Below are 25,243 nucleotides of genomic sequence, written 5' to 3' on the forward strand. Positions count from 1 at the left end.
CTTTAACATACATGCAATAATCCTAAATTAACGGTACTCTGAACAAATTCTATAAATGATGTTTGAAAATCGATTTTAATAAAAATTAAACACCTTCCAATATGATCTTATCCTTAACCCAAAATATAGCCTCTTCAAATCATCTATAATATTATTAAAAACAAAAGTTAACACTCAAACGAACCCACGTTCCTATATCCTCCACCAAAAACACCCTAAAATTTAGTTGCTTCAGACACATAGACGCTGCTAACTAAATTAAACCCACTTCCAAACCTGGAGGAATAAATTAATTGCTTGGTCGCTTAGCTTTCCCCTGTGCATAATCACCCGCCATTCTTTTCCGCATAAAGCAGGGCCTCGTCAATTCCCGGAAGTTCCACAAGCCCAAGCAACCTCGCCATTGCTACTTGGCTTCCTCGGGTGAAATACCATACAAACCCCCTTTCACACGGGACAACAAATACTGTAAGCAGCCCTACACGCCATAGAAATTCTAAGAAATCCCAATTGATCAAAACATGCCGTGTGGGAATTCATGGGGTTTTCTGTTAACTTTCGGCAGATTTCTTCCGGCCCATGTCAATGGATTGCTTATATAAATTCATTCGTTGAAACCCTTTTCTTCATTCTTCAGGAGGCGTTAAGGTACGAGAGTAAATCCTCGCAGTTTTGGATGACTAAGTGGTGCCATTAATGTGGTTTAATGATCTATGAGACTAAAGGGTTTTAACAGTTGTTGGATAGTGAATTCTGGATGGTTATATAGTTTTTTAACCGATCTTATGGGCTATTTGGGGTAATTTCAGGGTCCTGGGGTTCATCGCTTTCGAGGTTCTTTCTATGAATGGAGTGGCTTTATTTGCATGTGAATACCGTTTTGGGCAGTGGGATTTATGTTGTTATCATGGGTTTTTGGTTTTCTTGTTTTGTAATTGAATTCTGTTTTGTGCTTGGCAGATTGATTGGGGTTATCATATATTGTGAATTCTGGTAGAGGAGAATTGTCTGGCTAACATTAAGTACCGAGAGAAAATTGTTGGGAAAGCAGCATCTCAAATGGGGAGGTTATATTTGGTTCAGTTAAGCGGGCGGATTTACTGCTGCCGATCATGCCATAGCCATCTTGCAAATATTGATCAGATCCTGTCCAAGGTAGGTGCCGTGATCGTTTTTGTTGCAGTGTGACTGGGATGCTTTTTAGCTTGGTTTTCAGTTTTTGCCAGAGTTTTATGGTAGGGCAATGCCGGGCCTATCTGAAGTGCATGCTTGTGCTTTTGCTCCAGATTTTTATTGCTTTACAGTGTGCTGTGAGGAAGTAGTCCCATACATTATTCGGATTACCTATTTTGTGGTTTGTTGAAAAAGGACAGTAAAGAATGTTTGATACACAACACAATTTCACAATCAAATTTATGTCAAAACAGGGCATTATTGGTTCACTGATGATGTTGAGTTGTTGTGCCATCCACAAAAGGTCCATTATCACCGTGGTAGATGGCATGCGTTTGAAAACGATGAGGTTGGTTGCAAGTCATGGGTGATTATAGCGGAATATATCTCTGGTGATTATGGGTGATTGATCACAAGGAAGTGCACTCCTTTTTGTGCAGTTCCTGAAGCATGTTTCTTGAATCAGTTCCAAAAAGAGTGCAACATTATGTTAATATTCAATGCTCAGCTGAGTTGAAATTGGAGACTTGAGCTTTTGATGTTCCACATTATTCTGTCAAATGGCTATTTTCATCTACTTCCACCACAACTGAGTGATGACGAAACCAACATGTAAATGCAAGGCTGGCATGGATTCGGAGGCAAGACAAGTTAGACTATAGTCCACGGGACTATCGATAAACTGCTCTTGGTGAACAAGTCAAAATTTGACCAGCTTTCAAACTATTTATTTATTTATTTTCAATTTTCTGGATGAGTATGGTATGGCTGGAAAATTTACACTTTTTTCTCTGGACAAATCACTGCTCTTTGTGACTATGACACATGGACAATATTTGCTACAATCCCAATTTAGGGTTATGTGCATGATGATCTAGTGTCTTAATACCCTTGATTGTGCTTGCAATAACAGTGGAAACTTTAGGGTAAGTCTTTCATAAAATGTAGTGACTAGCAAGGGAATGCCGTTCTTGAAAGTCTTCACTTGTATGGGATGATGGTTTTGGGAGGGGTGTGGGTTGTAAGCATATTTAGAAATAATAGGGCCCAGATGGGAGGATGCGGTTGATGGTTTTTTGAGGGGGTGGGTTATAAGCATATTTGACATAAGAGAGTCCGGATTATCTTTAGGATGACAAAATAAGTTTCCCTTTTGATGCCATTTTTCTCAATGTTAATGGCAGTTGAAGGGTTGGTTGGGCAACCATTTGGGAATTAGGGGATGCCCCCATATCTCAGATTTCGGAGGATGCCCAGGACAATGACTTTCTTTCCAACTTGTTATATTAATATGGAAAGAATTACCAAAGATTACTTATTCCAGCTTAAGAACTATCATTCCATTCTTATTTCTTGCGGTGAAGGAGGATGAAATGAATTAATATGGTAACCAATTCCTTCAAGCCCTTTTCCCGGTAAAAAATAATTATATGATATGTTTTTGAAATAACACACAATGGAAACTGCTCTCCCAAGAGCATAAAAGTATAGATGAATGGCAAGTGGTCATGGAGTTCTTTGATATACATTGCTGATTTTCTACTCTCAGCTTGAAATCTGTCCCCCATTTTGGATGTAAGACCCAAAAAGAAACAGGTTTTCTTTGGGGTGCTTACATCTTTCATCTGTTGATCCTCTTCTTGTGAAGGAGTTGAAAGATCTTGTTATACTTCGGTAGCTTTTTGAGAAAGATTGACTTGGAATGTGTTGGCATGTGGCATCTAGCATTGCTATGTGCAGCTGCAAACTTTGACCCTTTGGTTTGAACTGCACCGGTGGTTGACCTGTGAGTCTCTTTCCCCCCTTCCAAGTTGCTTCCATGCAACTGAGCCTTTTGAGGTCTCTTTGGTTTCAGAACAGTTTGGGCTGTGTGGCCCACCAAGAGCTTTGTTTGCAGTAGTCTTTTTTGCTGGCTCCCTTAGAGCTTTTGAAGACTTATTCCTTCGTTCCTACCAATCTGAGGAAGCTGCTGCTTGTTTTTTAAGTTATGGATGATAATTTTTTTTTTCCATAAGTTTTGAGAATGCTGCCCAACAATTTATATTGATTTGGGCACATATGTGCCAAATGGTTTCCTACCTGTGAAAAAGTGTTGAAGCTCATGGTCCGCCATCCAGCAACCCCCTTTCAAACACTCTATCTCATTCTTTATCTCTAGGGTTCAGAGGAAAAACCAATATTAAGTGCCCTCTCAAGATAGTTGAATAAGCCATTTTGCACTTTCTAGTTTTGTTTATTCCATTTGCACATAGTCCCAAGTTTCAACCAATGGCTAAATGCCCATGAATAAATAGATTAAATCTGGACTTCGAAGATTGTTAGTAGGATATGTAAGACTGTAAGTGGCTATGGCTTTAATACAATCACCGGGGCTTTGTGCACATGAAGGCCCAATGCTTTTAGGTGCCGAGATAGCTTCCTTTTTTCTTCAGAGGCCACCAGGTATTCTATTTGAGAGGCCCCTGTGTTGGTTGTGGCCCTTTTAGCAACCATTTCAATCAACTGTTATTTCTCACTAAAAATGTAAATATGAAAAACTGAAAATGTTGCTGGAAACTGCTAAATATTATTGCTTTCTAAAGCCATACCTCCAAGATAACACTGCATATGAAACCTGAAATGTAAAATTCTTAATGTTGTATTATTGTACCCAAGCATGGGTTTGAGAGTGCAGGGAGATATTGAAAAGTGGCTAAACAAAGAATCCATGAATGTTCATGATTGAGACAGGGCATTGGTAATCCCAGCATTGTCCAATTTTACCATCTCAGCTATGAATTTCTTCAAGCCCTTACTTCGCACAATTACAACACATTATCTATTTTGATAGATTTCCCAAAAAAACATGGACTGACAATAAGTAGTTCAGTTGTTTTCATTTATTTCATGCAATTGGCCTTGAATTCAGATTTATTTAAGTCTTCAATGTTTTCATCATTCAATATGCTATTGTTGCCCAGTCACATGAATGAGATTGTTCCTTCTTTCAGTGATCACCCAAATCTGTAACTGCAGTAGTGCCATATTTTGGGAGAGGGTTCAGACACTTTAATATCAGACATGATAAATAAGCCAGTGGGATTGTTTATTCAAAGAGTAATAGAGTACAAGGATTGCTGGGCTTCCCCAACTTGATAGTCTGCATTCTCATGCATTGTCTCCTAAGGTTGCTTGACCTTTTTATCTCATGTATAAAAATATAGATTCTTTCCTGGAAGTACAGGTACTTTGCCTATCATTTTTTTTCCGAGGAAAGGAATCAGCTTCCCTCTTAGTCCAAGGGCTAGAGTGAGCTTGCTGGTACCTCTGGTACCAGGCCAGGCCATAGGTATACTCACTTAAGAGTTCACAAGGTTCGAAGCCAGTACAACAATATTCATAGGCACAAGTCCATTAGAACAACATTTATCAATCCATTATAGCTCATCATGTCACTAAGGGGGGAGATAATAGCCATTTCGCCCAACCACCCTAGATAACACAATTGACAGCTACTTTGCCTACCTATTACCAATATAATTACTAATAACGTATCACAAATTCACAACTTATTATCAATATTTGACCACTTAGAGTTTTTATGCCTACTATTCCCTCTGAAAGCTGCCATAGAAAGTCCTAATGTTCAAGTTGAATTTCTGAAAGCAGCAGGAAACCCTAGAAAGATCCTTGTATTAATTACTAGTTTAAATTGTTGATAGATTGTTTTTAACATTTTCGATGTCTTCCGTGCTTTTCTAGGCAAGGATGGAACGAGCCTTAGCAAGTGATCTGGCATTTTGTGAAGAAATAATTGTAACTAACATCAACGTATTGCTAAATCAACCTAAGATGCAGCGTTGCATATGCATTAAGATTTCAGCTAATACACATTGTTGTTTTATGTGGGTGTGATAATAAACATTTCAAGCTTGCGGATTACAATTTTGCCATACGTGAATTTTTTCCTGTTTTTGTCTGTAGTTTAAGACAAACTCACTATTTATTGTTTTTTATTTTGCCAGACATTTCACTGTAGGCATGGGAAGGCATATCTCTTTAATACTGTGTAAGTTCTCTTCTTTGGATAAGCTAGCCCTGTTTTTCTCTGCAACTGGTTATCAGTTTGTTCTACTAATTATTGAAACTGGTCGATGGGAAATTACTTACATCTATATCAGGTTAAGATGTATACAACTTCATATCAAAATTTATTGCTGACATCCCCATGAATAATGTTTTGAGTTGTTATTCAGAATTTCATGCTTATTACTCATGAGCTATGCCTAAAAATGTATCAGTTTACTAAGTACTGCAATAAAATAAAACAAAATCATTTAATGATTTTCTGGGGTGCTTATTAGTAGCCTTCATTACTTTACTAGAGTTCATTATTTTTTCAGTTAAGTGCTTTGAAAATCGACCAGATTGGCTCAAAAATAAGTGTCTACCTGTTAAGTTAAACTGTTTTGGAAGTAGAAACACACGTATGTGCATTTGTATTTCAAAAACAATGGGAATTAGGTGTAGAAAATCTATTCAAGTTGAATTTACATGACATCAATGTTTGATTTAGTTTTACTTAAATTGATCTCAAACACTGGTTATGTAGTATCTCCTTGACTACCAAACTAACAGAAAATATTAGATAGAATAGAATCTTAAGCAACCATCTCATTAGTAAGCTTCTCCCTTTTTTAAAGCAATTTTAGAGACGATGCTTTACTGTCGCTTGCATGTACTTGGTGGGTCTTGTTCTCTAATATAATATATGTCTAGCTCCTTTAAGTGATGAAAAGATCAGCAAGTTTTGTTTTCGAAGGTAGAGTGGTATCATGGGATGTTTGCCAGTGTTGGAGATATGGTGAAAGTTTGCAGACATTTGATGAGAACTTCTTGTAGCTCTTATTAGGCCCTTTTATACCAATGTCAAGCCATATTGTCATTTATGGGAGTGTGAACAGGGATGAGAGCAAAAATAACTAGTGCAATATTTTTCTGTAATCCATTTGATTAAGTAGGGTAGGTGAATTTGGTGGAGTAGGTATAAATATTTAATGTAAGGTCTTTTAAAAGCCTATAGACTTACATTTGATGCACATATATATTTAAGCATCAGATAGAATGGCAAGTTTCTGATATCTCTATCTAAATCACTGTCTCTGCTTCCTGATTATGCAATTCTATTGGTGGCATTTTCCGCCTACTTCTCTTCGTTTGTGGGGTATTTGCCATATAATACCCTTATCAACATTGTGTGGGTACTTTCCTCGTAACACCCTTATCAACATTGCAGTTATAACGAGATATGTTATGGCTTGGCTTGCTGAACAATTCTACTCTTCAATGCATTATGAAAATTGTCTTGAGAAGCATTACTTCTAACATCCATTGCACTGCCTTCAGTAACTATTTTGATCTATTTCTACAGATGTGTATCGTGGAGAACAATTTGGCAAGATTTTTAGTACCAATGATTTCATTTGGAACAGTGTCTGAGCAACACAGATTTGCCAGTTGCTTTATTCTTAGACGAAAATTTGAATTGTTGACATAATATATTATCATAAATGAATGGTCTCACAAGCAACACAGATTTGTCATTTGATTTATTTTGGAATGAAAATCTGAATTGTCGGTTTAGCATTTTTTTTTTCTCCCAAACAAACTGTCTTGTAAACATATATCAAAATCATGGTGTGGAAGTGATGCTAAAAGCTCAATGACATTACTGTATGACTGAATCTGAAGTCATCCAAATAAAATGTCATTTCGTGGAGTGAAGTGAGGTGCTCTACTGCTTGCGTGAGGGAAGATGCATCTTCGTGTGTGTAATCCTAAATTAAAACAATAAAAAACCAACGTCATATCTCTCTTAACACATTTAAACAATGACTATAAAACTAATGTAGATCCAGCTTAATCCCGAATTTATTCCTGAAAGGATCAAAAGAGACATACCTTGTGTTTTTAATCCTCCTTGGCAATTTATAGATCCGTGTTTAAGATGGATCATGCTTGCTTAAAATGTTTCTGGTTGGTATTGCTTCTAAAAGATCAAACAGAGGGTAAGTTGGGGTAACTCTGCAAACAATTTATTTGCTGTTCAATTTAAAGCATAAACTTTGTATTTTCATGCAACTATAATCTATGTCTGCAATAAATTTGCAATCATCATTCATAAAGGCTTTAGGTGTGTTTTGTCTTATGCTCTTTGCCTAGACAATGGAATGCCTAAGATAAAGCTCCAAGTTACCTACAAGGTGAAGAGGCTACTCTAGGACGACAAAGAGATGGCTTCCCAAAACTACTTACTTTGCATAGGTGCACTTAGTGTCAGGTTGTATTCAGTGGTTGCATTCATTAGGTCTTATAAAGCAATATTATTATCTTTTGACAGGTACTTTGAGTTTCTGGTGGGAGCAAACCACCAGTACCCACACACTAATGAGAACTGGAGGATTTTATTGATTTTCTTGTGGATTTTTTTGTTTATATTGTTGAGAAAGTGTGAGGTTCTTGCATAGGTGAGGTTTGAGATTGATGAATCATATTTCAGTGGTTATGGTTCTTTGATTGTTTGTGCCAGTAAAATATCCTTGGATAAAACTTTTGCAGGGTGAACGTGTCTGCTGGGCTGTTAGAGGACAGGATGATGACTACTGGATTGCACACTGTTTCCGACATCCACTGTAACTACTGCTATGCAAACGTTGGATGGAAATATGTAAGTTCTTTTTGGTTGCATTTTGTGTGTGAGTCATAAATCTAATACTTATATTAAGCTGAATTATGAACAATTAGTTTCTAGTCCTTCACCTTAATCTACGAGGGGACTAGGGGATAGGCACGCTCTCCTAAATGTTAGGAAACATAAAAAATATTAGTATGGGATTGGAGTCTGATGTTGACACATCCATTATTATTATACTATCCTAAGCTCTTAATGAGCACCAAGCAGTATTGAATAGGAAAACCAGCCATCTTGGCATCGCCAAAAGGTCAAAAGTTTTTCAGATTGGGCCATTTGGCATCCCTCTTATCCATAGTTCTGCTCTAATGACTCACAACAATTCATATGTTAGCCTTGCTAATCTCCCAGATGGGTACCAAGCTACTACCAACCTGGAGGATGTGGGTCAATCATCTATCTGTATTTTGGACCTCTGGTCTCCTAGTTGCTGATTGCCCACAAGCAGTTCGTGTCCTTTTTCTGTGCAAGGGGGACCTCGTTATTAGAATGTTTGCTCATGACCTAAGTTACATGACTTGAGGACATGGGACATGGAGGACACATAAATACGAGTATTCGGCACGAGACACGACGACCTTGGAAATAGGACACAAGGAACACGTTATATATATATATATATATATATATATATATATATATAATACTGAAATATAGTGCTTGATCCATATTTTTTAGAAATTAAAACATCTACAAATATGAATCAGGATGTTATCTATTTAGTAATTACTAATTTAGTATTTACAATTTTAGAACTAGTTAGTTTATTAATTTACTAGATCAATGATATAATGTTATATACCAACCAACCAATACAAAGTTGTTGAAAATGATAGCAAGAAAGGGTTCCTTGATTTGTTCTTAATCAAAGTGACCTCAATGAGTTCTTCCTTAGCATGCTCAAATTCTTGTAAGTTAGGAATCAATTCCTACAAGTTAGGAGCTAATTCCTATAAGTTAGGATGAATTCCTATGATTTAGGATGAGTCCCCACAAATTAGGTCAAGTTATGAAGTAGTTAACTAATGTGCAAAATTGGAAGGCTGAGTTCATTCTCTTCTAGTACAAGTTAATTTAGGAAAAGGACAAGATTGATTCTCAAGTTCTAGAGTTGAGATGAGATGAGTTGCATGAGTTAGTTAACTCAGTTAACTCATCAATCATAAAATCAATTCCTAAAATATAATTTGCTAGAGTTAGCCATTCGAATTGCTTATAAGGAAAATTGCTTATAAGGAAGAGCGAACGCACAACTGTAATCATAATTTGAGCACGAGTTTATGAGCTTGTGAGCTTGTGAGCTTGTGAAGGAAAGAATGTGCAAGAGGAGCTTGTGCGAGTATTGAAGAAGGAATAATTGCCTTGGGAATGTGTTAAAAAATAGGGGCTAATTCCTAAGAAATAGGAGCAACCCATGTGTTAGGAAATAGGGGCTTATTTCCTAGGATCTGCGCAAGGATTTTGGAGCTCATCCAGGGAAAGGCAAGAAGGCATAAGGATTAGGGGTCTTACAGGGGTTTCATGCTTAGTTCAACCAGGGAGATCATTGTATTCTTTATTCAAGCAATATTGTATTGTAAGAGATCTATTGCTCATTCTTCTTCAATAAGAGTCTCAATCAAGAAGAAGGTTTTCCCCGTTGGGTTCCCTAGAAAATTTGTGTTGTTGAATTGTGTGATTGTGTATTTATTTTTGTTTTTGTTCTATTGCAAAATTAGTAGAGAAATTATGTGTCTATATGAAAATAAATTAGTTTCAGATTGTTCATATTAGTAGTTGTAGAATTTTGTGGATTTTCTACAAAAGTTATATAACAACCAATGCTCAGAAAACCCTTCTTTATCATTCTGGTTAAGGTTCATGACTTCCCACATCAAATCTCATAAAAAACCCTTTCTTATTAAATTATTAATGTATAGTTAGATTCATAAACAAACAATGCTGACTCAGGTGCATAACTTCCCACATAATAAAAATTCAAATCTTATACAACCCCTTTCTTGTTGGGCTTAGTAATGCAGAGTCAAATCTCAGAGAACCCCTTCCTTATCATGTTGGTTCAGGTTCATAACTTCTCACATAGTACAAACTCTATATTTTTGGTTTCAATTCTTATTTTTTGTGCTTACACTCAAATGAGAAAGGAACAAGATCAGGGCATGCACGGATGGAAACTCAGGAGGTATTGTGCTCTTTGGTCTTGACTAGATGCATTCATACCAAGATTCATTTAACTTATAAATAAAATTATTACCTTTCCTGTTTGATTCGTGTTAGTCTGAGGTTGATTCGCACGAGTATGTGTGTATAAATTCCTTGTAGATTCAAACTGCAGATTGTAATATGCTAAAACAATTGACTTGAATCTACTCTACTCATTAGCGGAAACAATAAATGATCGATAAAATCACAAAGCATATAAGAGAGAGAATTTAATCACACATAACACAATGATTTTATGGGGAAAGCGACAACTAAAACCCTTGCTATATGTATATTGCATTAATCAGAAAATATGAGAAGATTACAATGCTTTGCTCAAGCCTGAGCAACCTCTGCACTATCTCTATCTATCTCACTGCTTCCTAGACAAGCTCAAGTCAATACTTAGCCAAATTCTTGCTTGCCCAAGTCCCTATTTCCTTGCATTGTTCCCTTGGGAATTAACCCCTATTTAATTGGGAAATTTCACAATTATGAATTGCGCAATCCTCATAGGTCTTCCTCTGATTACATGCACCATCATTAATTTAGATGATTTAACAACTGATACACTGTCCCTGAACTTCAATCTCAACTGGGTCTTTCTCTAATTTGACATGCATGAGTTAATTATGAGTGAATCTTTAGTGTAATGGTTGATCACTGCACAGGCAACACCACACTGCACTTCAGGCAACACCCACTGTTCGACAGGCAACACCACATTGTACATCAAGCAACACCACACTCGATAGCAGACAACACCCCACAACTATAAGCTGCACCCCACTACTGCACCTCCCACTAATTCCTTCATTAGTTGGAACTAGTTTAACTGACTTTAACTCAGTTAGATTGAATTAAATAATTACAACTGAAAATAAACTCAACAAGTGCTCCTAATTGTAGGAGACACTCTACATGACTCTAGTTAAACCCTCAACTCAAAATAACTGAGTTAAGTCAAATTAACTTAGTTAACTATTACATGTTGTCATGAGCTGTGGAATTACAATTTTATTCCCAATTTAATTAGGATTTTTCTTGATGCTATTTTTAACATTTCTTGTTGCTATTTTCAACAATGTGGCCTTCAGAAAAGACATAGCGAGTTTGATTAGCCACACGAGCAAAAGGTGAATAACGTTGTCTCAACTCCAACAAGATGTGAAAATGCAAACAACGAAATGGACTCCGGAATACCTCATGAACATAGACAAAAAACCAAGACGCGACATTTTAAACTAGGGATTTTGTTGGAGATGTGTCCTAAAATTGAAATATGCTAGGGCACGTTTTCGGCATGGTCCAAAAACGTGTCATGATTTTATGACAATGAAAATCGTGTTCGACACGTTTTATGGCTCGTGTCATGTTTGACATGAGAAATATGGGACACGAGATCCTAAGGGATGTGTCTTGTGACTTAGCTCACGACATTATTCCATTCTTTAATATGCAATAAAATATTTCCACCATTGGTAGTTTCTAGTTAGTATGGTAGGTGACTGGCCTGGGCCTTGTATTTGGTAATAATCTTGCCTACTTGTTTAATTGAGCATATTGAAGGGGCTTGACTAGAGGTAGAGTCCCGGGACAAGGTAGACTTGGCAAGGGGTTAGAACTTAACAAACTGTAGGTTTGTTTTGTTCTTTCAACAAATAGAGCAATGGAATACATCCATCCGTCTTGTTGAATTTGTCTCTAGTTGCAAGACCTTGATAATTCAAACACCACTGAAAGTTATTCTAGGTTCTGAAGGAGTTTTCCATACACCTTCAAGATCTTGTAGGCCATCGAGGAAGTGTCCATTTTATATTTTCGATAGGTCATAAACTAGATGGGCTCTCGAAATAAATGTAAATATGATTTGTTGAATGTGATCAAAAGGGTTTGAAAATTTTTCGCAGTCTAGTCTCTCGAATAGGTGTCACAATTTTTTTATTGCTAGTTGGGGAAATGTTTCCTTAGGTGAGAGCTCACAAGTCCTCTGGAAAATAACCGGACATCAGGTTTCATTTCTTTATAAGATCTTCCCATGGCATAAAGTCATTTATCTCAGCTCTGGTACATGTTTTCATTTGCTAGAGTGCAAAGGCCCTTGTTGCTAGAGTCTTTTATCTATGAGCAAAATTGAGTTGTGAAATATCTTAGCGTGGGTGCAAAACTTCTCTGAACAATAAAGGGTTCACATTCTTTCCCATTTTGTTAACATGCTGTCAAAAATTGAGGCTCCTCCAACATTGATATGAGATGTGGATGTGATTGCATTCATAAGGAAAGCTTCAGAGAGTCTTAGTGGTGATGTTATATTTTTACCTGCTGGCGTTGGATAGGTTTTTCGACATTAATGGTGCTACGACTCAATTGTCCTTGGTTATTGTGCATGGCACAAAGAGAGAGAGAGAGGAGGGCACATCTCTAATGGAATGGAGGCATACAATGGTTATATGTAGGGGAGAGATAGAGAGGGCACATGCATGTTGGACCTTTTACAGACTTAGAACCTATGTTCCAGCAAGACTCTGGGACGGGGGGATGCTGGCGTGGGGAGACACACATGGGGGATGTGTGGGAGTACCCTCAAATTTTAGGGAAATTTAGGGGGGATGTCAGGGTATACAATTTTTTTCAAATACATTGATCCATACATGATTGAATTAAATAGTGAAATACACTGATCCATGTTCATCAATAATATTGATACATACATCATTCATACTGATCATTCATCCAAACACCACAAGATTCAATAATGAAATACATTGATCCATATTCATCATTTATCATTCTAGAATCTACATTGATTTAAAAATTAAATTCATCACTCATCATTCTAGATTCTAAATTGATTTCAAATTTAAATTCATCATTCTAGAATCTAATTAGTACTAACCAAAATAGACTATAGTAGATACTAAAATATGAAGAATGGAATAGTAAATTGCTATATCTCAAACTCAAAAACAGTAAGGAGTGACCAATCAAAGAATCGATATGAGGTCATCAATATCTAGAGTAAAAATTGAAAAGTTGGAGTGCTGTGGGGGAGGAGAGGCAACAATTCACTGGTAAGTTAGATAGCACTGTGGGATAAGTCGATTAGAGCTAAGTTTGGTAAGTCGAATGAGTGAGTCAGGCATTGGAAATTAGTTTAGGTTTTGATATTTGTTATGTATTTTTCTTTCTAGCTTAAATTTTATTTTTTATGTTTTTGTTTTTGTTATTTTATTTTAAATTTACATTAACTCTTACAATTTTAAGGGTTATTAGACAAAATTAAGTGGGATGCACCCCCCTCAAAATGCCCCTTTTGAGGGGGGACGCCTAGAAGCATAGAGCATTTAGACATTTGAACTTCAACAAGAAGGTCTTTAGTTGACTTTAGGGCCTATAGGTGGAGCTTGGTGATGATGCCATATATCTAGTAGTAGGAGTGTGGTCCATATCATTTTGGATGCCCTTAATGTACTTGGATTGATTATATTTAATTCTTAGGATGTATTGCTAAGTTTGATGATCAACAAGTCATCATCCAAATGAGATGCCTAGATTTTGGTGGAGTTTTGGGTGGAGGTATTCAAGAGGGTACTCTGTATAGGTCTTGGAGGATCTAATGAGAGCCCTAGGGCACTATAGTGACAACTTGTATGAGTTTTGGCATAAGAAGTTGGGTTTATTTGCACTCATAGTCTCTTAGTGCATGTTCATATTTGAATTCAGCTGCAATGAAATTCGACAAACATTCATGACAAAGAAATCAATTTCGATGATGTTCGACAAAATATACTCTATGGATTATTAAAATGAAGTAGAATACTTCGGTAATAAACAGAAATAAGTAGATAATATTATTAATAGTTGAATGATGATTATTTACAGTGAGAGTCCCTGGCTTATATACCTCCATGGGCACCCTTTGGGGAAAGGGCATGATCTTATGATCGTGCCCTTTCGTCTAATTAACCTAAAATTAAATAAATTTTACATAACATTGCCTTCCTCTTGAAAGAATGCTTTGTTCTCAAAGCATATGTAACAACGGATGTTGTTGGAAAAATGATTCATTCTCCCAAGAAGCTTCTTCTTCGGGTAAGTCCTTCCACTTGATCAAATATTCCTTGATTGTACGATGTCGAAGCTTTCTTTCTCTAGTAGATAAAATACCTTCTGGTTCTAGAATGACCTTTCCCTCATCTTCCAGGGATGCAAGTGTTGTTTGTGCTGATTGATTGTCGCCTAGTGCCCTTTTAAGGCAGGAGACATGGAAGACGTTGTGAACACGACTTTTGTCTAGAAGGCTTAAACCATACGCAACTTGGCTGATCTTTTTGTTGATCTGATAAGGTCCGTAGAACTTTGCTGCCAATTTGTTTTTTCCTTTTTGTTTTAAGGACAATGGTTTGTATGGTTGGAGCTTGACAAACACCCATTCTCCGACTTCAAACTCTCTTTCGGTTTTATTTCGGTCTGCTTGTTGCTTCATACTATTCCTCGCATTATTCAAGTTTTCTTTCAGTGTTTGGATGATTTTTTTGGGTTTCTTTGAGTTGATTTTTAACATTAGGGAGATTTGTCTGGACAATAGCTAGATCCTTCCATTTTGGGGGTTCATATCCATACAAAGCTTGAAATGGAGTCATTTTTGTTGACGTATGATAAGTAGAATTATACCACCACTCAGCGAGATGTAACCATTGTGCCCACTTATTTTGTTTTTTTGTAGTGTAGCAACGTAGGCAGGCTTCCAAACATTTATTGACAACCTCTGTTTGTCCATTTGTTTGAGGATGATAAGCATAACTCATATTTAGGTAGGTTCCTATGTGGTGAACAACTACTTCCAGAAATTACCCTTGAATTTGGCATCTCTATCACTCACAATGAATTTCGGAAAACTGTGTAACTTATATATATTTTTGCAAAATATTTCAGTGATTTCCTTCGCTGAGTATGATTTCTTTATTGCCATAAAGTGAGCATATTTGGTGAGTCTGTCGGCCACTACGAAAATCTTGTCCTTGCCTTCAGATACTGGTAATCCTTCGATAAAGTCCATCGAAATTTCTTCCCATTTCTGATTTGGAATGTTTAAAGGGTGAAGTAATCCTGGTGGCGTAATATTTTCACTTTTTTTTCCTTTGACATGTGTCACACTCTGCTACATACTTCTGAATATCGCGACTCATTCCTTTCCAAAAGAAAGATTGACGTGCATTGTAGTAAGTCTTAAAGAATCCTACATGACCGGCTGACGGTGAATCATGTGACTCCTTAAGTATCTTAAATTTAAACTTGGAATTTGCATTTAGATAGATTCTTCCCTTGTACCATAGAATATCATTCTTCCACTCAAATTTTGAGTTGTTGGGAAGATTATTGATTATCGCTGTCATTTCTGGATCTTTGGCATACTCACTTCGAATCTCGTTAAGCCATTCAGGAACAACAACTGAGATTGCAAGTAGTGTTGGTTCTTCGTCTTTCCTGGATAGGGCATCTGCTACTACATTATCTTTTCCTTTTTTATGTAGTATTTCCATGTCAAAGGCGTCGATTTTTTCAATCCATTTTTGTTGTTCTTCGGAAAGTGTTTTTTGTTGAAGGAGGTGCTGGAGACTGTTATGGTCTGTTCGAATGGAGAACTTACTTCCCAAAAGATATTGCCTCCACTTAGCTAGTGCGTGCATGATAGTGAGCATTTCTTTGTTATATGTGGACTTGAGGCATTCTCTTTTATTGAGCTTCCTGCTTTCAAAAGCTATTGGATGCCCTTCTTGCATTAATACTGCACCTATACTGAATCCGGAAGCATCACATTCGATGATAAATGGTTTAGAAAAATCTGGTGTTGCCAAAACTGGGGAATTAGACATAACCTCTCTTAATTTTTCAAAACACCTCCCTGCTTCCTCATCCCATAGAAATGAATTTTTCTTTAAAAGGTTTGTTAGAGGTGCAATTATATGTGTGTAGTTTTTAATAAACCTTCGGTAGTACCTAGTCAAACCTAAGAACCCTCTTAACTTGGATACATTCGCTGGTTTGGTCCATTCCTTTATAGCTTTGATTTTATTAGGGTCCACTTTCACGCCTTCATGGGATATAATGTGTCCAAGGTATTCTACTTCTTCCTTTCCGAAGGTACATTTGGATTTTTTTGCATAGAATTGATGCTCTTTTAGTAGTGTAAGAACTTTATCCAAATGTTGTAAGTGTTCCTTCCAAGTTTTACTGAAAATTAAAATATCGTCAAAGAATACTAATACAAACTTCCTGAGATACGGACGGAATAATTCGTTCATAGTGGCTTGAAACGTTGCTGGTGCATTGGTTAACCCAAACGACATTACTTTAAATTCATAGTAACCTTCGTGTGTTCGGAATGTCGTTTTTGGTATGTCTTCCAACCTGATTCTGATTTGATAGTAGCCTGACCTTAGGTCCAGTTTTGAGAAGTATTTTGCGCCATGTAGCTTATCCAACATTTCGTCAATAAAGGGAATTGGGAATTTGTTTTTAATTGTTATCTTGTTTAATCCTCTATAATCAATGCATAGCCTGAATGAGCCATCCTTCTGCCTTACCAATACCACTGGAGCAGCATATGGACTTTTACTTTTCGAGATGATCCCACACTTTAAAAGGTCTTGGATTAATCTCTCAATTTCCGTCTTTTGGTGATGTGGATATCGGTGTGGCTTGATGTTGACAGGGTCTGACCTTGCTTTGACTTCTATTGTATGCTCAATTTCCCTGTTAGGAGGCATTTTCATAGGTAGGTCTTGAAATGCTTTTTCATGCTTCTGAATTAGATCTTGTATCTTTGGTAACTCTTCGCTGGTCATATTTGCAGCTAACATTTCCAATTGGTGACATTGTACTACAAAAGTGGGTGCTTCTTTTCGAATCATCATCATCTGAGATGATGATACAATTTGATTCTCTGGTGCTTGGAATCCATGTGATTTGTACTTCTGACCTCTCCATTTGAATTTTATGAATTGTACTTGATGGTTGGCGGCATAAGTACCTAAAGTTCATAGCCATTGGATACCTAAGACCACATCTACTCCTCCTAATGGTACAGTGAAGAATGAAGATTCTAAATTAAAGTCTTGAATCTGCAATTTGACCTTATGGCATTTCCCTACCTTTTCAATCTTCTTACCATCAACTACCATCACCTTCATGTTTGGTAAGGGAAATGAAAAGATGTTGAGTCTCTTTGCCATGGTCGCATCTAGAAAATTATGTGTGCTACCAGAATCAATGAGAACCACTACGTTGTTCTTCTTTATATGTCCTTTCAACTTTAAACTCTGAGGTTGTGATATCCCTGTCATAGCTGATAGTGACACTTGTGGAATACTTCCGTCATCTAATTCTGAGGAGAATTCCGGGGCATCTTCTGTTTCTTCTATGTTAGAATCTTCACTATTTGAGTCATTCGTTGCTTCACAATTATATAGGTTTTTTAGTTCTTTTCCTTTAGCACACCTATGTTTGGGGTCCCACTTCTCACCACAACGTTTACATTTGCCTTCTTTTATCCTTTGTATTTCCACATTAGATTTTTCACCTTCACGACGATGTGGTGGAACATATCTTGTATTGTTTGAGTCCACAGACTGGGGTACTCTTCGTCTTGAATATGCTTTTTCCGATTTTGACCAAAATATTTGTTCAAATTTCTTTTCAGTAGTTTTTTCTTTTCATCTTGCTACTTCTATTGATGTAATGTCATGCATCTCAAGTTCTACTTGTAAATGGGTTTTAAGTCCGGAGACGTATGATTGAATTAGACGAGACTCTGATAACCCAGGTACTTGTGTTACTAAGGTCTCCCATTCTTGAGTGTATTCGTCCACACTTCCTTTTTGTCGTAATTTGATGAGTGTTGAAAAGAACTCTTCTTCCTTTACACCTTGGAATCTTTTAAAGAATGCATCCTTAAATTTCCTCCAACTAATGGCGTGTCATCTTTTTCCACCACATATACCAATTATATGCTTCCCCTTCCATTTTCATGGATGCATGCCTAAGCCTTTCGTCATTATCGTTGATGTCATAAATCTCGAAGTATTCTTCTGCTTTATTTATCCATGCAACACTGTATTTTTCGTTTCCATCGAATTTAGGCATCTCGACTTTTGCCCTTTTCGTTTATATATATATATATATATATATGTATGTATGTAAAATATATATATTACATTATATATGTTTCTTAACCATATTTTATAAACATAGTAATCCCCTAAAATTTAAAACACAGAATAGTTAGAACATCAGAACATTAATCATATCCCTATCTTTATTGTATGTATAAGGTGAAGTACTAGAAAGGATAAGGCTCATCCCATGTTGTGTTAATGCCCTATAGGCCATTTCTAAAGAGTTTTGATGGAATTTATCAAGAGTTAGATTTGAAAGTGCCTTGCAGGTGTCCACTTCATGTCATTTCATGTGTTTTGATTGTTGTGATTTGAATGTAATGTGGCATCCCAAAAGTAGGTCAATTTCAATGAAACAGAGTCACCTATTGAAAGAGAGGTTTGCTTTACACATGGTTTGTGAGTTGTTTTGATTGTTAGTATTTTACACCCAAATATATTAATCCCTTAACCATGTCAAATCCTTATCGACTCGTTATCTTATTCAATGCTTAATTCATGTTTGCTAACTTAGCAATTCACTCGTAGGCTCTCTTCATCATTCACCCTTGACCTGTATACTGATTGGTGTCAATTCTCTTCACAAATCACCCTTGACTTGTACATTCATAAGTCAACTAACTCATTGAAGATAGTGTCAAATTGGTTTAAATGTTTGTTGAATTTTTTGGATGGCTTTTAGATTCACCATAATTCAAACTTCAAGCTTTGACTCAGGTGATCTTGTCGACTTAGCTTGTACTATGGAGTATTGTTGGTCTTGAAGGACACAGTGCAACGATTGTGGGATTTCAAGATTGAAAAGACGGGGATGTGTAAGGGTTGTGTAGTGGGAAAGCATGTTGAGACTTCTTCCCTAAGTAGTGAGCATACCTCTTGACCTAGTACATTTAGACTTATGTAGACCCACGACTTCAACTTCACTATTAGGTAACTTTTATCATGTTACATTTATTGAAGCGTCCACTAGGAAGATTTAGATAGTTTCCAAGGATGAGGTATTTGGGAAGTTTTAAGAGTTTAAAGCTCATGTAAAAAATTAGATAGGTAGGAAGATTAAAGTGTTGAGATGAGATAGTGGCAGAGAGTATGATCTCCAAGTAGTTTGATACTTTTTGCAAGGAAGCATGGATCAAGATAGATCTAATAATGCATTATAGCCTATTTTAGCCTAGAATGGGGTTGTAGAAAGGAAGAATAGCTCTCATCATAGACATTAGCTAGGAAATGAACCATGTCCTAGACCTATCACTATATCTTTGTAGAAGCATGTTGCACAATGGTGTACATTTTGTATAGGTGTCTTCATACAATATTGAAGGACAAGACATAGTGTTTTATTGGTAAGAAACCACAAGCATCACATTCATGTGTTCTTGGCTTGCTTTACAATTCATATTTCCAAGGAGAAAACAATTATATTTGAATCCTCTTGTTTGAAGGGTATTTTTGTGTCCTACAATGAGACTTTTAAGGCTAACAAAGTCTACATTTCATCTTAGTGGAAGATAGTTGTAAGCCAAGATGTCAAGTTTGATGAGGCACAAGGTCCTCTAGGTCTCAAGAGCCTCGAATAGAGATTGAGGAGGTCAAGAATCTTGCTATCCCAAAAGATGATCCACAGATTCTAAGTAAAGTAGAGTTGGACGGGTTAGGTTCTCATATAAGTACATAGATAGGTTCTAGTACAAGTACATAGACAACTTTACCATTTAGTACCACCAAGAGGTTGAGGTGGCTTACATAGAGATTGCAGGAGGCAGAAGAGTAAATTGGTGCTCCAAAGACTTCTAGGTTTTAGCATAGGTACAAAGACAACTTTACCATCTAGTACAACCAAGAGGTTGAGGTGGCTAACATAAAAATTGTAGGAGGTATAGGAGAAAATTGTTGGTCCCAATACTTCTTTTCGATTAAGCTATCTTTCGAAGAAGTTTTCCTAGTTACTTGTATTGATGTCTTTCATTATTGTTGTAGAGCCTTTTAGTTGCGAGGAGGTAGCAAATGAGTAAGTACGATAGTATGACATGGTGGAGCAGTGCAATTCCCATCATGAGGAACGATACACAAGAGATTGTGCCTAGAGGGGAAACCAATGGTTGATTCCAAGTAGAGGTATAAAGTAAAGCATGTAGTTGATGGCTTCATACCGAAGTACAAGGCTTGGTTTGTAGCTAGAGGATTCTCCTAGAGAGTGGTAGCTAACTAAAGAGACCTCTGTTGTAGCTACCAAGTATACTTTTGTTAGGATTATCATGTGTTTAGCACAAATTTTTGTTTGGCAGTTATGTTAGATGGATGTAAAGACAACCTTTCTCAATTGTGTGATTGAGGAAGAAGTGTACATTAATAAGTTGAGATGATTTGAGGAGCATGGGCAAAGATATTTATGCCCTTTATGGTCTAAAGCAAGCATTGTGTGCTTGGGACTTGGTGATGGATGAGTACTTGTTAGGTTTGGGCTTGCCAAAACTTTTGCGAATCCTAGTCTTTGTTATTTATTTAGTGGATTTAATCTCATTATTTTGGTCTTGCATGTATATGAGTCAATACTTAAAGGGAGTTTTGAGAAGCTCAATGGAGGGTGTGAGGCAAAATAGGCTTGAAAAGTCAATATGGACTTTGCATCGATGCATTATTTCTTATTTCTAGATGTGTGACAAAGTTCAAGCGAAGTGGTCATTAGACAAGTTAAGCATGTAGTTGAGATTTTAGATGATGGACAATAAGCCCTTAGCTACTCCCATGGCACCAAATTCGAAGTTGCATTTTGATTTGGTAGATCCTGTGGTGTAGAGATAGTTGATGTGGTCTTTCTCTTACTAGAGTTGATATATGATTTGCAATAAAAACTTTGAGCTAGCATATGGTTGAACCAAGGCAAATTCATTGGGTAGCTACAAAATATATGCTTTGTTAGTTGAAGGTCATAATACAATATGGTTTGAGATATGCATGAGATGGTGAGTCGAGGTTGTATGGCTTTGCCGATTTTGATTGTGGGGTATGTTGGTTGTAGAAAGAGTACTTTAGGTTGTTGCTTTAGTTGGGGTTCATGAGTAATATCTTGGTTCAGTAGGGAGCAGAACCAACACTACTAGTTGTGAAGCCATCTAGTTTCATAAGTTGGATAATAGAGTTGGCATTAGAGACGTTGAAGCTTATTGTGACAATCATAGTTTTATTAGACTCCGAGAATCTAATTTTCCATTACCCCTCCAAGCAGATTGATATCTTGTACCACTTTCTTTGGGATAGAGTCCAAAAAGGAACAATAACTTTTGAGTATGTTGAGATAGATTAGTGGAAGTTTGACATGTTTAGGCAGAGAATGGGTTTTGGTGGAGCACACTTTCCTTGGTAAGAGGTGCTAAGAGGGAGTGCTAGATTTTTATCTATTTAACTTGGATAGGTGCTTCAACATTAATGGCTCTCTAGCTCAATTGTCCTTGGTTCCTATATGCAATAGAAAAGAGAGATTGATAGATAAGAGGGTGCAACTCTATTGGAATAAAGGAGGTTTACAACAATTATGTAGGAGAGAGATATAGATTGTTTGGAGAATTAGGATCGTTGTCCAAATTTAGCCTTTAATACTATTTGCAGAATCAGAATTGTTGTTTTGGATTTAGTAAATTTCTAGTTTTAGTTAAGTTTCTATTTAGTGAGTGTTCTAATTCTAGTTGATTTTCCAAGTTTAGACAATTTAAAATTATGCACCATATAGAATATTTAGACCTCTAAATATATTTTGCTTCAAATTGCTTTCACAAACTTAGAAATACGAATTGTTATGAAAGTTCTGATTTATGCAATGAAAGGGTTTAGGGGGCTATTTATAGGCAAAAAGTTAAGGTTTTAGGGCCTCTAGTGGATATGAATATGGACTTGGATATGTATCCATGGAAATGTGGATCTTGGGTTCTCAGTAGGTGGATATAACAATGGAATAGTGCATAAAATTGTTTTGCACATTATTTCTTCCAATTAGTGCCAAGGTAGCAACTAAGTCACAAGGTTTGTCGGATTTGAATCACAGGGTTCGAATTTAGGCAAGCCTAAAAACTCTAGCTTAGGTTTGTCGAACTTTAATATAGTTTCGACACATTTGGTGGATATTTATGGCATCAATTTCAAGTACTAAACTGTCAATTAAGGAGGGTAATCACATCAATTTAGAAATCTATCAACTACAACAGTTCAATCAAGGGATTCAAACTATAAGCATGTTGTATTGCTTGAAAGAGCCTTTCCATTTACAAAAACAATGAAGCCATATGATGATGCGTGCAAGTGACCAATCCATGGAGAGTTGACACAACTTAAGTGGGGCAAGTTACAACAGTCAACGTGAATTCCACGAGTTCCCTGAATATTTAGGGTTACTATTCAAATAATAAATAGATAAATAAATTAATGGATGAGATTTTATTATAATTTTTATTAAAATAATATATACTATATATTATAAATTAATATAACCGATATTTATAAAAAAGATATAAAATTATTAATATAATATATAGTTATAACTATAACAAACTAAAAATTAATAAAAAATATGTATAATTATAAATGTTATTTTATGTATTTTTAAAAAATATGTATATAGTTGAATTTAATGATGAACTTTATTCGAACTTTATAGTTAAATTAAAGTTCTAATCGAACTTCATCATTGTCGATACTGAACTCAAATCCGAAGCATGTGACATTGGTTAGTAGGTCTTTTAGGGTGTGTTTGGGCATAGCAATAGGTTTTTCTCCATTGGATTTTGGTTCCTCACGTGTTAAAAAACACTTGAATGGTCACTAAAGTGTTTTTTTGTCAACATTTGTTCTAGCTAGATAGTGAGGAATGAGTCATTAACGAAATATAATTGTTCTTATTCAAGGTAAAGCTAGTTGAGAACAAACAAGTTATGGGCCAAATTTGACAACTTAAGCATGGCTGAGATGAAAAACAAGTGCACCCTGTTATAGCCCTTTTTAGTAAACAACATTTTTTCCATTAAGTTTCTAACACAATCTATCCATTCTCACACGTTTAAAAAATTATTCTTGGAATGAGATTTTGGTACATCCGTCTCCCTTAGATCTAGTAGACTGTGGCTTTGAGTTTAGCCAGCTTGGCCCTTCTATTTTTCCAAAATCCTCATGACATCCCTAACTTGTGTTGCTAAAATTCTATGTTTAGTGCGTTAGTCTCTAGAATGAATTCCATGGTAACAAGTTTTCACCATGTTTGTCTTTAAATCTTCTAATTTTAGCAACTGAATTTTTCTATAGCCCATATGAACTCAGTGGCCTCCCCCCCATAAAATAATATTATTGTGGTCACCTAAATTTGTGGAAATTTAATGGTAGATAGCTTTGATATTTTTAATGAAGAATTAGATTTTAATATGGGGAGAAATTAAGCCCTAATTTAGATATTGTTTAAGTAGTCGATTCCCACCCAATTAACAACAAATCCAACAGGGTTGTGATCTGACTAGGTATCGTTGCCAGGGAATTTAGGTCGATTGCTAGTGAAATGAAATCTGATCTCTCTCGTGATAACGAATCTCTATCCAACCTTTCTAGGATCATATTATTTTTTAGTCTAAAGTAGGACCAAGTGTTTTGTCATTTGGATTTTCTTCCTTTGTGAGGGGTCACAAAGGGCATACTTGAGATTGAGCTTGAACCAAGCCACTTGTACTACTTGAAGGAAGGCCTCCACAATTATCTTCTTGGTTATTTATCATGTTCAACTCCCCATTAAACAACTAGGTGTGAGGGAACATGTTAGCAAATATGTTTCAAAGGTGCACTCTTGAGGACGATGAAAGGCACAAATAATTTGCAACTCTTTTACTTTTTCTTTTTAATACAACGAGCCATCCAAATAATCCTAGACTCTAGATCACTACTCCACTGTGGGACAAAATTTCAAAGGGCTAAGGTGGTTATGGAAATAGATGGCTAAACTTTTGGTTGGAGGGTATAAAATACAATGTTGGGAATGATGCATTATAGGGCTAATTGCATTGAAAACTTGACACTTTGGAAATCGGAAAGACACGTCTTAAATTGAATTTCTCCACCCCTTGCCATCCTCAGGTTTCAAAGATCACATTCCATCTTAGAATCTGGGATAACTATCCTTGATACTAACTATTCTAGCATCCTCTACTATGCAATTACTTAGAGCACACTATACTTTTGTAGGATTTTTCTACTCATTATCAAAAAACTATTGATCGTTTTGTCAACCCTTTTTCTTCCTTAATTGCATTGGAGTAATGATCCCAATTATTTTTTGGATCTCAACAATCCCCACATTACTATTGCTCTTGATATGTGAAATACAAATCCAACCTCATTAAATGGTTTATGACAATGAGTGGAAATCCCATCACAGAGAACTTTGTGACAACCTTTGCCATAATCTCACCTCCTACGCGATCCTCAACAGTTCCTGCCGCAATTTTTTGCATTGCAATAAACTTCCATTCATCTCTTGGAGGAGATGTGAACTATATCCCTCGGTTGCTAGCCCAAAACCTTTTTGGTGCAACATCTTTCATTGCCACTCCAATATTCCCTCGTATCTTGATCCCCAATTCATGTTCACCCGTATAATTGTCCATTAAAGTGTTCCAGTCTCTTGTCCTAGTCATGCCCTTCCCCTTAACCTTGTTTCATGTTCTTTTATAGGGATATTTAGCAAGCTATCTAGAAGATGAACACTAGTTGAGTGACATATGAGGGGTTCCAAGCTGCTCTTTTCAAACATGGTAGATTGCCATCCCTTGATTATATCTTTGATATGTTTAACCATGTTGTTTGCTTGGAGTTCCCTTAGTCTTGGTCCCACCATACTATTCACCCAATACACAAATCGAGCACTGGTTTTGATCACGATAAGGCACATATTCTCTAACCTCTACGTAAGGACTATTTACGTACAATTATC

The 25,243-nt window shown here is 36.4% G+C and overlaps 1 protein-coding gene across 3 annotated transcripts in view; it reads left to right on the forward strand.

Annotated features, from left to right (window-relative positions):
* The first annotated feature begins 310 nt into the window (after window positions 1-310).
* Window positions 311-25,243, forward strand: part of LOC149189915 (protein yippee-like) — a 31,147-nt gene continuing 6,214 nt past the window's right edge. Inside the window, exons 1-6 of one of the 3 annotated variants that reach the window (XM_089411978.1) lie at window positions 311-468; window positions 566-648; window positions 810-834; window positions 961-1,155; window positions 5,178-5,221; window positions 7,771-7,879. In XM_089411978.1, coding sequence (XP_089268104.1) covers window positions 1,060-1,155; window positions 5,178-5,221; window positions 7,771-7,879 — 249 coding nt within the window. In that variant the 5' untranslated portion in view covers window positions 311-468; window positions 566-648; window positions 810-834; window positions 961-1,059. The remainder of the gene's footprint in view (window positions 469-565; window positions 649-809; window positions 835-960; window positions 1,156-5,177; window positions 5,222-7,770; window positions 7,880-25,243) is intronic. The other 2 variants (XM_089411977.1, XM_089411979.1) reach the window with 2 other exon arrangements.

Source organism: Pinus tabuliformis, chromosome 3_1, assembly GCF_031772625.1.
Source record: "Pinus tabuliformis cultivar Carrire ecotype Pingquan chromosome 3_1, CPIR1, whole genome shotgun sequence".
Classification (NCBI taxonomy): domain Eukaryota; kingdom Viridiplantae; phylum Streptophyta; class Pinopsida; order Pinales; family Pinaceae; genus Pinus; species Pinus tabuliformis.